This window comes from Macrobrachium nipponense, chromosome 7 (genome assembly GCF_015104395.2).
Source record: "Macrobrachium nipponense isolate FS-2020 chromosome 7, ASM1510439v2, whole genome shotgun sequence".
Taxonomy (NCBI): Eukaryota; Metazoa; Arthropoda; class Malacostraca; order Decapoda; family Palaemonidae; genus Macrobrachium; species Macrobrachium nipponense.
In genome coordinates this window covers 27,268,818-27,282,085 of record NC_061109.1, presented here as the reverse complement: position 1 = coordinate 27,282,085, position 13,268 = coordinate 27,268,818, and the positions used below count along the sequence as shown (strand labels likewise).

General features: G+C 36.1%; 1 protein-coding gene across 5 annotated transcripts in view; it reads right to left on the bottom strand.

Moving 5' to 3' along the window:
• The window catches only part of LOC135217483 (uncharacterized), an 817,028-nt gene that overhangs the window by 216,565 nt on the left and 587,195 nt on the right, over nucleotides 1-13,268 (bottom strand). For 2 of the 5 annotated variants that reach the window (XR_010315146.1, XR_010315147.1), the window contains exons 1-2: nucleotides 4,288-5,395; nucleotides 2,503-2,538 (exon numbers count right to left, since the gene is read on the bottom strand). Coding sequence is in view for 2 of the 5 variants with exons in the window: in XM_064253402.1 (XP_064109472.1) it covers nucleotides 2,427-2,538 (112 nt within the window). In the remaining 3 variants the exon portion in view is untranslated. Of the gene's footprint in view, nucleotides 1-2,297; nucleotides 2,539-4,287; nucleotides 5,396-13,268 lie in introns of those variants that run through there. The other 3 variants (XM_064253402.1, XM_064253403.1, XR_010315144.1) reach the window with 2 other exon arrangements.

The following is a 13,268-nucleotide window of genomic DNA, read 5'->3' as shown; positions in this document are numbered from 1 at the left end:
TATATATATATATATATATATATATATATATATATATATACTACATAGATTTAAGGAATTGGATACGCCTGCGTGATATTATACGTATATATATATATATATATTACATATACGCACGTTATTTTGGAGGGAAATAACCTAAAAAACACTTACTTTGTGTAATAAAATATTTGGCAATGTCTATTTTCATATAAAAAGTTTTAAGGCAAATATAATTTCACGTAAATAATTACTTTCCTTTGAATTGTGTTTTTTGTTACATTTCTAAACACAAGTCGGATATCTTACTGTTTGAATGAAAGATTTACCATTTCTTGTTATCCATAAAATATCTAAAATAATGTAATATTTGTCCTTATTCTTCGCTACTACACTGTTAAGCTTCATTATTCCAAAAAACTTTTCATTTGTTTGTTACATTGCTTAATTCATTGGTAACAGCTGTATATATATATCTACGAAAAAGAAAGATAACCTTTAAAAGTAACATATACATCACACAACTAGTTTAATCATATTTGATCTAATGTGTTAAAATCGAAATCGGTCCCATACCATCAACCGACGTTGGATCTATGTCTTGCAGAGTAACATGGATAATGTAGTCGGAATGCGGTTTTTTTCCGTCTTTGTCTCCCAGTTGACCCTGGTGCTCATTTAAGACTGGGCTGTCTGGTGGAGACGAACTAGGAATCGAACCATGGATCTCACTAATGGGAACGGGTGATCTATCACTAAGCTACAGCACCCACATCTACTGCCTACAGCATCATAAAAGAATGTGAATAACAACAGGAGGTAGAGCTCAATTATCCAATGTGGTACGAGTAAAGCATCCGAAAGGTGTATATATAAAAATTCTAAAAGGCCTACTTTGGTGCAAGGAAGCTAAAAGTTAAAATACTCACTAAAATTTTGGCTGTCATATCTAACTTTTTTTTTTTTTTTGGCAGGCGGGTCTTGTTGAAGAAACAGACACAGATCATTTCCATTACATTACCTCGATACTGCACATAATGAAAGAAGAGATAATGTTCTAATATGGATTTGACAGCTAATATAAGGCTCTGAATCTAACCAAGCTTCAATTGAACATCTCTTTGCCAAAAGTGCAATAATAATTATGATTTATGACAGTGTCCATTACCCTTCATTCGTCTGCAAAATAATCCATACTTTGGTGTTTGTGATACCACTGTAAATTAAAAACAAAGAATATTCAGCTGATGAAACACCACAGTTGAAAATGAATTGTCCATTTATCCTTGACAATTATTTAGCAAAACAGGAAAATATGTGACTAGAGTAAACATCAAGAATACCTGAAAGAAAGTCAATGCGAATGACAAGTGTTTGAAGCTTACTTCTATCCTTGTCATCCGACATTGTATACATTATGCTATGGCAAGAATGGGAGATGTAGCTTTTGAGTAAAAAGTAAGCGTCTAGATGAACTCATTATTTACACCACAGTTATGACCGAAACAAATTTCCTCAGGTTAAGAATCCTAGTTACCTAGTTTCTTCAACAAGTTAAACGTCACACTTTCTACTTTGCAGGGTTTGGGTAAATAGCTCTTAGAATGGTTATAAAAATTGCTTTCCAATCAAAATGCAGCAGCATTAGGAAAAATTTTCTTTACATGAACTGCAAAGCCTTTTCAAATCAACAACCTAGGTCATAGTAAATATTAACGACATCATGATGAACTCTCTCGTTTTCATAATATTTTGTAAGGGACTTGACACAACTACAGGTATACCTGGTAAGTCCACCTGAACGAGAGTATCAACGAAAGACTGGGTTTCTTCATCTACACGTCCAGATATACCGGTAAGTAACCCTTGTTCAGATGTACATTCACAAGTATACCTGAAGGTATATTACCTCCCTATCACGTCTGTTGCAACACTGAAATGCGACACAGAAAACGAACGGAAAAACTGTCTTTTCATTTTTTATAAAAACCCAGAGTGAAGCCTTAGATTCCAATGCTTTTCCTCTGCACTACGAAGGAGGCTGAAGCTTTGGGTCTACGACTCTTCACGTGGGTTCACGAAGCCGTGAAAAACAGTCGCCCCTTCCCTGTCTTTTCCCGCATTTCAAGGTTTCCAGCTCAAAATTTGCTGAGAAAATAGTAAGAAAACGGAGAGTTAAGAGGTCATTGTGTGGCATGATATTTAGTGACTTTTGATAACTGTGACCTATAGATTTCATACCTAGGTATGTGATTAGTACATCTATTAATATAAAAGGGCGCTATGCTAAACAGAAATAAAAATGTTCTCTGTCAACTATGTACAAGTTTTATTTTAGGGAAAATATGAAACCATCTAGTTAAAAAAAAAAGCATTAGTTACACCACTAGCAACTATTCTCTTTAGGAGAACACATAGAGAAATGGGTCAGCTAAATCCAAATCGAATTAGTCAACTATGTCAAATCTGCTACTTGTGGCAAATTTCATACACAAAACTGTTACTTCCTCGTACGTAACTAACCCCGACGTCTCAGTGTTGTTCGCCGCCCTGTTAACTCTGAAAAAGAGTGAAAACATTGACGACTTAATATCGGGAATAGAAGTTCATTTATGATAGCAAATGAACAAAATCGCTTGTATGGCATCAGCCACATCTTCATTGAAAAACACATCTTAATACCCAAGCGCACTTTTAAAGCAACCTCTACGTACAACAGAGCCGGTACTGGTGGTTAACACCTAAACCCTTAATTAATTAGCTACTTATACTGGCTACTGTTGTAACAATATATTCCAACGTAATGGTTTTATCCAACAAGGAATTAGTACTACAGGAAACTACCATAGCATACAATATTAATTGTTCGATATTCCAAAACATAGAAGACATATCAGTAACAACAACCTAGTGGTGTAATGCACCATCTACCTACAGCAACAGAAGGAACTATGATATAAAACTACTGACCCCACACATAATAGTTATATTTAGTGATCAATTAATCTTGCCTGGCACTGTTTAAACACCTTCTTTGTTGCCTATTCGACAGAATGAGACGTATCAGTAATGAAAACATTTATCTTCAACAGAGGAAGCATTATGATTTACAATTACCAGTCCAATAATGGTTTCAACTTGATATATGTAGTTGATTAAACTAAAAATATATCTGCACCCCCTCAATAAAATAGGCAAACAAGGTATCATGTTTGTGGGGGAAATTTATGTTGCTCTGACATTTAGAACCAGCTTAGTGACCTAATATTGAACAGTCGATGTTTATTTTTTTTCTCTTCATGTTCACTTACCTGAAAAACTATCGAAATAAAGGGAAATCTTTTATATGAAAAGATGAAGATTTAAACAAAAATTTCAATAACCCTACACACCTCACAAAAAGATTATCAAATTAAAGAATGACTCATGATTTGAGATTTCAAATAACACCTGCTGCAAGATGACAGCGAGTTAAATTACATTTTTAAGTAAATCGGAAATTGTAGCAAGACTTTTCCACGATTACCATTTACATATATTTATTGCTTACTTAACGAATATGAATAAACAAAGACCTCGCTAAATATTACACGGAGGTAAATAAATCAAACAAACCTGACAAAAGTTTTGATTTAGGCGACTAAATTTGACATCAAAATCAATGCAAAAACTGATTACTTCTGAATGACGTACATCTGTGACGAACAACCTAAAGATACACAGTAACAGAAAAAAATGTCTACTGTACAGATATATAGAAATTTTCGCTTGTTCAGACAAGAAACCTTTTACTTCAATGAAGAACTGTACGAAAGACAAGTCTATACAATATATACCAGTTTACATTATGGTAGATTTTCACTTCACAGTAGTTTCACGGTATGCCGAACATCATTTCTTTGTATGTATTCTATGAAAATGAATTTGGGCAATAACCATCGAAGTAAAATCTATTATATCAAATACCAATTAACAGCTACAGCCAATGAAAGTCAATAGGAGCAACTGAATATGGGCGTCAAAATAAACACCACTAATAATAATTTGGGCAACATATTCAAGTCAAATCAATATCATTAAACATTAACTCTTACCGCAGGCAAATATAAGTAGGTAAGTCCAGACATTTCATTTGGCTAGTATCCTAATTTAGGCAACTGTATACGGACCTCAAAATCTAGAACAAATAATTGGTTCCTTTGAAACTAATTAATAACAAAGTGTGGATAGCAGAAACCACATTCTCAGAGAATATCAAAATTAAGTAATATAGTCTATGGCCAATAAAAGTAACTCCCTAAATCTCACCTGAGATTGCTTTGGATGTTGACGAAAGCCATGAGGGCGGATACAGGACCAAAGGAGCCACCTCCAAAAGTTTTCCGGGAAGAAAACCTTCAGAATGATGAACAAGAGATTCCCCCGCTGGGACCGTCCCAGAGACGGAAGTGGTCAGCAAAGGCACAGGATATTAATCACAGGTGGTTCTAATTGAAGAGTCTGTCAGGTGAAGAGCCCTTTGGTTTCACATACCGAATAATTATCACCTTTTTTCTACCCTAATCCACTCGTTTGAGGATTAAGAGGTATACTTTCTACGAAACATGTGTTTCAATAAATCACAACAAAAAATATTAAATGAATAACTAAAACGGAACTCTCCCGGGATATATACAGTGTGAAACTGCCGAAGTTTCGCGATTTGATGAACGGTACTCTATATATGGGCGTAAACTGGTGTTCCTGGCCGCGACACTTCTTGGATAGTGATTCCAATCTGCTTCTTTACGTCTAGATAGTAAAAAAATAAATAAAAAAATAAAGAAAAAAAAAGATAAAACAGACGGAAGTCCTTCCTTACATCATACGAGAAGACACATCTACCTATAAATAGAGTGCCTACAATTTCTTTTCACACGATCATCAAGCAGAGGTGACAGATTCCCATCCTCAGGAACTTGCGGACTAGACAAAGCGAGAGAGCGAGTTTTCAGTGGCTGCTAAATAGAAGTAATAGCAACGAAGAAGAATATTTTTTTCGCTCTGCACACCGGAGGAAGAACTATTTGGCTCCGCCAAACACTGCATGGGTGCCGCTAAACTTGATGCTGCTACAAAGACCACCATTCGGCTGGGAGATGACGACGAGGACGACGACGACGACGACGATCTCTCAGGTCTCTTCCTATGGTATAAGGAAAAGGGATCCTTCGTCACACTAACCGCCGCGATGACGAGAGGTTAAAGGGACACCCGTCCTGGCCACAGGACGAGAACGCTTCGTTGGTGAGAGAAAGACGATCTTTTGGTCGTCAACCAATAACTCGTGGGGTTGAGGCCACAACAAGCGGCCCTAACTCTTAGCACCCATCCCGCGACCGCCACCACAGACACTGTCGCCCTGACACCTGGCTGGCACCCCCTTATTGAGCCCCCACCCTCGCTGCCACCGCCCCCTTTCATGTCCTCCCCTCTTCAAGGTACTGTTGTTGTTTGTGCTCGTGGTGGTGCAGCAGGTATTTATTTAGTGGAGTCGGAGATGGCTAATCTGGGATAACCACATGACTCAGACACTTGAAGCAACGCAAAACTAACACTGGTGGCCCTGTCAATAAACCTCATTTCATTCAGTATATAATGTTGTAGTGGCCCTATACATACCACCAGACATTTCAGTCAAGCACACAACTTAGTTGGTATAAGAATTACTTTCAGACCATAAATATCTTGAATCATCAACTGTCCTTGGATTATAGTTGTAATTTTAGAAAGGGAATATATATTTATATATTTTATATATATATATATATATATATATATATATATATATATATATATAGATATGTATGTATGTATATTCGACATATCCTTGGGATATTCTCAATGAAGTCAATATTAAACGATCTGTGTGGCTTCATTTTTATGAAAATACAAAATCATACATGCATAAGTGACAAATTCATATATATGTAATATATATATATATATATATATATATATATATATATATATATATAGATATATTTACATATATATGAATTTGTCACTTATGCATGTATGATTTTTTTTTTCATAAAAATGAAGCCACATAGATCGTTCAATATTGATTTCATTGAGAATATCCCAAGGATATGTTGAAACTGATATCAAACGAATTTTCTGGCTTCCTTCTTGTGGGTGTATGTATGTATATAGAAATAATCCACTCAAAATTACGTGAGAAGCAGAAATAAATACCTGACTCACATCAGGTCTTTCAATTGAAAGACGAGACCACTGCCAACTAAGCAAGTCATAAAAGAAGATGGAACCCTAGTACCACTGTACATAAGGTTCCAACATCTTTTATGACTTGTGTTGCTTGGCTGGCAGCGGTCTTAGTCTTCCGAATGAAAGACATGGGTTCGATCCTGATGAAATAAATAAATATATATATATATATATATATATTATATATATATATGTGTGTGTGTGTGTGTGTGTGTGTGTGTGTGTAAACACTGATGCGTCGCCGTTTTAACATTTTGCAATAGACGCTCTAGCTTAAATATGTGGTATAAAAGAAAGAATTTCTGACGTTTAACATACATACACACATACATATATTATTATTACAAATACTAAACCACCACCGCATCTACTCCAAGAATCGCTAAGGATCAATTTCCCTTAAAGATAGGACAGTAAGACAAGGAGTACAGTGAGGACCCCAGACTCACTCACAAGTGGTAGTTCTGAACGCAGATGCGAGATAGGGTGAAGCCAGGTAGCAGGATTAGCTTAATCATGTGGAGGATAGGCATACTATTCTAGCAGTCACTTTATATCCTTGTCCCTAAGACCTATATCCCTGTGCTCTCCTTTCTGCTAGTTTTATTTTTTTTTGCTTAGCACACCGCCACACGGTTCTGAGGTCACAAGCGACCTGGCCTACAAGCACGCCCTGCAGTTGTTCATGGAAGACCTATTGAACCAATTATCTACCTTGCAATAGTGAATATTGCAACTGGATTTTCTCCGTTGCGTGTTATCTTGTCTCCTCTGTTTCTGTCACTGACCTACCTGTTGAGAAGTTGCCTTAGAAGATGATTAATTCAACCTTGCTTTAAGCAAGATTGCTTCTGCAACCGACTGCCATACTTCGACTCGATATATTCACGAGCCCGTCCATTGCATTAACATTGCGCAAAATTTCTATTGCACTCGTAAAGCCAGTTCATTGTAAACTTTATCGTACGATTATTGTTGCACTTGTTTGACTGGATTGCATATCAGTCAGGATTTATTTCTCCTGCTTGAAATGTGTGAAATATTCATTATAATGTAAATATGGGCTTTCATGGTGACCTTTCATTTTGTTTAAATGTAATTAGGAGGAAAGTCATCTCTCTTATTACGTTTCCTTATATATTTGGCTCTAGGTAAATGGTCCATAAAGCTATGTTCTAAATCGATACTCATGTCATCTATCTAAACTCAACCAAATATGTAACATTTATATATATATATATATATATATATATATATATATATATATATATATATATATATATATATATATATGTGTGTATATATATATATATATATATATATATATATATATATATATATATATATATATATTATATTGTAATGAGGTAAACTTCTCGCATGCCTTCTACTCCTCCCGGTATATAAGGTAATATTCAATGTAAGAGATTTGATACTCCCTAAATCCATATCCATTGTCCAAAGTGTAGACAGAATTCACACCTACAAACCTCTCTCACAACTACCTTTGAAGGATAATTCTTTAATCCCCTTGGTTTTCAGGCACTGATCCGGAGGGAGCGCTAATCCTCGCCCAAGGCACCAGATGGCAGAAGGCATAGAACTGACCTTGAGTTCAACGCCATATTGAAGACCCGAGCCACAGTGACCTCATGTCCTCATGAGAGACCCTGCATTGACCTGTGGTCACGAAAACTCCAATCCCCCAAAAGAAGATGCTGGAAGATTAAGTGGGACACTACCGTTCTCCCTTGTTCTCTTGAGCTGCCCTTGATACACGTGGCTGTTATGGGCTTCAGTCACTTTTGTTGTGATTATTACTCACTTGCCCTCCCCTCACGTGTCCCTCCTGAGGATGAGGAATCCACCTATTGATGAAGGAAGGTAAAGTGCCAGAACAGAGGTTCTCTTAGCCAGTCACGTCCCTGTCAATCTTTTCATTTCCTTTCACACTGCAAAAGACCTACGGTGACACCTGTATTGCTATTATTTGATGTTGTTTTATGATTCAGTGAAGTGAAGTGTGTAACTTAATTGTTGAAAGCCCAAGTTATCGCAATCGAGTTCTATTTAAGCACCCTCTGTGCGATTCCTCAATTACTTAATAAACCACCGTATTCGGTTAGGTAACCCTTGGTGTTTTCAAAGACAGATGAGGGTTAGTAAGCTGTGGATCTGTTCATCACTTTTTGTACAGTGGCATCCACTACATTCCCAATCTTACAATGTCCTACGAAGATGGCTCCCTTTTGTTTCTTCGAGGATACCCCAATCATTTTCATCTGACATCCTGTGTTTCGGGACCATTGTTTACCAGTCCCAATTACGCAATTCTTCTTCTATTGTGTGTTTTTCTATTGTAAATATAATTAATTAAGTTAAAGCCTAAGAGTTTACCTATTCCCTCCCATTTCTAAAGAAGGCCCTCCGCCATATTTTGTATATGTTTTCACCTGACCTAAATCAAGGCTAAAGCCACAATAGTGTTATCCCAAGGTAAGTTGCATGCATTTTGCTTGAACTAGATCTCAAAGCTAAAAACATACATCACATACATACATACATACATATATCTATATATATATAATATATATATATATATATATATATATTATATATATTATATATATATAATATATATATATATATATATATATATATATATATATATATATATATATATATATATATATATATATATATATATATAATAATCGCCTCCAACACCAAGGGAAGCCATCGATCTCTGAAATTTCATCAGTCTCATTCATGTCTATCCTGTGTTTTGTTTTCCGCAAATCTTCACTCTTCCCCTAGCTTCCATTCTTATTGTTCTTGTTCAACACTCCTGTTTCCCACAGAAGCCAAGCTCACCCCATCAGGTGATATTCTCTTGGGAGTTGTGCAAAGGGCATGCCCAAGCCATCTCAGTCTCCCTTTTATTATTATCTCATTTGCATAATGATCTTCCGCAATTTCCCTTATAGTATCACAGCTCATTCTATCCAGTCATCTGATGCCTAGTATTTCTTAAAAATTGGTTCATTTTGACACATCCTTCTGCATGTGTATATTTTCATTGTCTTCCCGTGATAATTCTCTTCCATGTAACAATACAGATCGTGCCATACATGTATAATCTTACATTAGAATTCAATTTCAATCTATTTGGTTCCGATATCATACTCAGCCTGTTAGTTTTCTTTACTTTGGTCTTCCACTACATTCCAACTCAACAGAACCTGTCGAGTTGTATATATGATTGTCCTAAATATTTGAGATTCGACCACATTAATCTTGTTATTTCATCCCTCTGTGCATATTTTGTGCTCATAGCCTGTGTTTTTGTACATATATTTTGAGTCGGAACTCTTTAGATATAGGTTGCATTCTAATAAGCAAGCTGTCGTATTGTGAAAACACCACAATATTTAAACAGCTTCCTTAATAGAATACAACTTCTATCTAGGGAGTTTCGACTCAAGAGTATATGTACAAAAACAAAGTTTAGACTAGACAGTTGTGGCTCTTAAAGGTTATATATTTTCGGTTCATAGCAATTATTTGCGGTGAGGTTACTGGCCAACGCCGTACCCCCAAGGATGCTCGAGGAGCTTCAAGTTTCGACGACGTCTGGCATTTCTTCTTGGTCAATCATCCAAGCAATGTCTAATAGCATCGTTGCTTAACTAGGCTGATAGAACGACAAACGCATGATGAAAATGCTTCCACGGGGGAGTACCTCAAAACATTTCTTCAAGAACTTTTCGACCAAGAAAAATGGTCTGAATTGTCTGACTTTTCTTTTCTCCTTGCTGAAGAGACGTCTTTTTTGACTAACAGTAGGAAATCTTTTCAGTTCTAAATAAACCTAGGGTCTAAAAATGAACATCAGAAAATCTGTCAGTCTCTCAGCTGGTTGGTCATACGTTACTGTCATACAGTGACTTTTACATTCGCATGTTACTGATGCAAAACGTCAGTGGATTCTGTCTGTAGTCTAGCTTCTTAAACTAGGCTTAGTATATCAGCCAGTACCTCTGTCACTCGCAAAGCTATTACAGAAACTATTTGGACGCGTTTCAATCTTCGCCGTTACCTACAACATTAGTATGAAATAAAAATTCCCGCCCACGAAACAAGCGTTAAAATATTCGAATAAGTGTGTGAACAGAGATGAAATCTATCATTAAGTCAATAAGACACATAACGGGATATGAGCATTTCGAGACTGTGCCACCGGGACTCTTCCTGAATTGACATCTTCCTGAGTAGCTTTCGAGTCAGAAATTGTGATTGCCCTTTTTCTAGATGTGACAAAAATCCCCGATCTCAACTTCACTCTCCGTTTTTAGAATTGTGGCAGAGAGGAAAAACCACACTCGCAAAAATGATCTGATGTCGATGAGAAACACTTGGAATGACTCAAACTTTCAACTAACTGAGTACTCTCCTTAAACATTACATAATATCACTGTGTATGCTAAGTTGTAACAGACACTTCCCAGTGAATGTAGAATCAAAAGTAAAATCAAATAACTGGCCTTTAACTAATCATCTTACAATAAGAATTGTCAGATGATCAAACGTAAGATGATCATCATTTTTGAAACATTGAAGCATTTTAAAAGGTCTGCCTGGAAGGTTTTTGTTATCGTCACAGATGGACGACAGAACAGTCACAAGGGGATGAACATTAAAAAGGAAATTCAAATGCGCTATTAAGGCCACGGCATTTTAATATCAAGGGAAAACCAATCATAATTTACCACTCGACTTGGAGGCAAACATAGACATGGAATGATTCAAGTTATTTTATTGCTTGAAAGGGAGTCACTATAGAATCGTGAACCTATTATTTCTCCGAACCATTGAATAGTAAAAAAAAAAATAAGTTTAGTTGTAAATGTAGCAAGGGGGCCAAGAGATAAAAATGCTGTGCCCGATTTTTGCCGCTAGAAAAGGAATATCCATATAATTCGCAGGTTTAGGACTGTGTTATACATGAATAAAAATGAGTGCGCACACACACTCATATATATATATATATATATATATACACACATACATACACATATACGTCTGTATGTATGTATGTATGTATGTATGTATTTATATCAAATATATAAGTAGAAATAATTATTATTACTCCGTACATTTCAACTCTTGTTCCTGTCATAATTGAATTTTTGTCTTCGTCCGTGCATTATACGAGGGGCTTTCATATCAACAGTTACGAATTGTAAGTCATAAAAAGTAATTAAAAACGACAAGAATATTATACTAACATTCTATAAAATAACATCAAAACGCCAAATACCCGACATAACTCTTATCATTATTTTAATCATTTCAGAACAGCAATAGTTAGTTTTTAATCACCAAACGTTACTGTCGTAGTAGTTATCTCCTAAACTAAAAGTACCATAAATTAAAACACTGTCTACCTGACACACAACTTTATATTTGCAATTTGCTGATAAATTATGAAAATCTAAGGAATTCCTAACATTTCTTTAACGAATTGCAACTAGCATAAAGATCTGAAATCCGAAAAAAAAGGTATTGGCGAAATTCTTACTTCCAGGTGGGAATAGAACTCACAATGGTTAGAAGAATAACTTCAACGTCGAATCATCCACAATTCATAAGTATTAGGTCATTATATTAGCACCGCAACGCACAGATCTGAGGAATAAGATCACTTTTACTATACATAACGATTATAACATAAGGGACAGAACGACCGCAAGGAATATTTCGAATGAAGTACAGCGCTACTTCCCGTTTCACCTGAGAAGCTCTTAAGGTATATCAAACAACCTGGCAACTCAAGTCAGTTATGAAATGTGAAGTCCAAAAGTGGGATGTGATTGTTTACTGATGTAACCCTTACCTCAATGCCAAAGCATCTGTGCCCCATAAAAGTAACGCTTTCACTCTTCACAACGAACATGTATCTGTCCAGAGAGGGTACCGAGAAAAAATATAAATAAATAAAAAAAGGGGCTAGTTTAGCATGTCTATGTGAGAGAATGAACACTATGAAAATATAGCCATCCCCTTTACACCATACTGACATGGTAAATCGCCTATAGCTTAGCGGGCGATAGCTAATGTAATCAAAGATTTCCAAGTGTAAACAAGAATTTCTAGATAATGCAACAATGATCTCTCAAAGAGTATTTTACTGAGCATACTTATCAATGAGACTTACGCAACTTTATCGTCTGCTTATTCGTAAAATTTTGTAGCTCTGTGCAACACAAATCTAAAGCAGACGAAGTCGTGCAGTCAAAAGATTAGTAAAGTGAACTGTCATAAAACCAAGCCTCCTGATGAGCAAATCTCATGCCACACTTCCAGCTAAGATACACTATCTTAATGACTCCCAGTGTTACGTGATAATTGGTTTTAAATGCATCTACAACCTTTCCATACCTTTCCACGCAAGCAGTGTCACCCTCCTTCCTATGTATGGCAATCACTGGCTTTCTTTCAAAAGTTTCATTTCCCTATGGCCTGCGACTATCGCAGAACCGTCCCTTGGGAATTAGAAATTCTCAAGTTATTGTCTGTTGTTCCTTTCGAGGACCACCATCTTATCTTTTCTGCCGTGGTATCCAGATTTGCACCGCCTATATCCAAGATCTAGCGTTACTTTCACTGTATTTTGGTGGTTTGGTGGGAATATCTTTCAGACAATACATTTATACTTGTACTAAACCCGGTTTTTTTTATACACCCAATTTCTTTTGACTTTCGTTTATCTAGTAGTTCTCATTATTTGCTACTGATCCCCTAATGCCATAAAGAAGATCGACTTCCTAAGATTATTCAAGCAGGACAGAAGCAAAGACGGTAAGAAAAGATCGTGGATGAACGCTAAGTGGTCTCAATTACAATAAACTTATGAAGGTTCTGAAGGAAAATGAAAACGGGAATATAACAATAAGACACTGATTAGAATGCTCTCCGAGAAAACACCTAAGAAAACTTCAAATGTAATTGAAAACTTA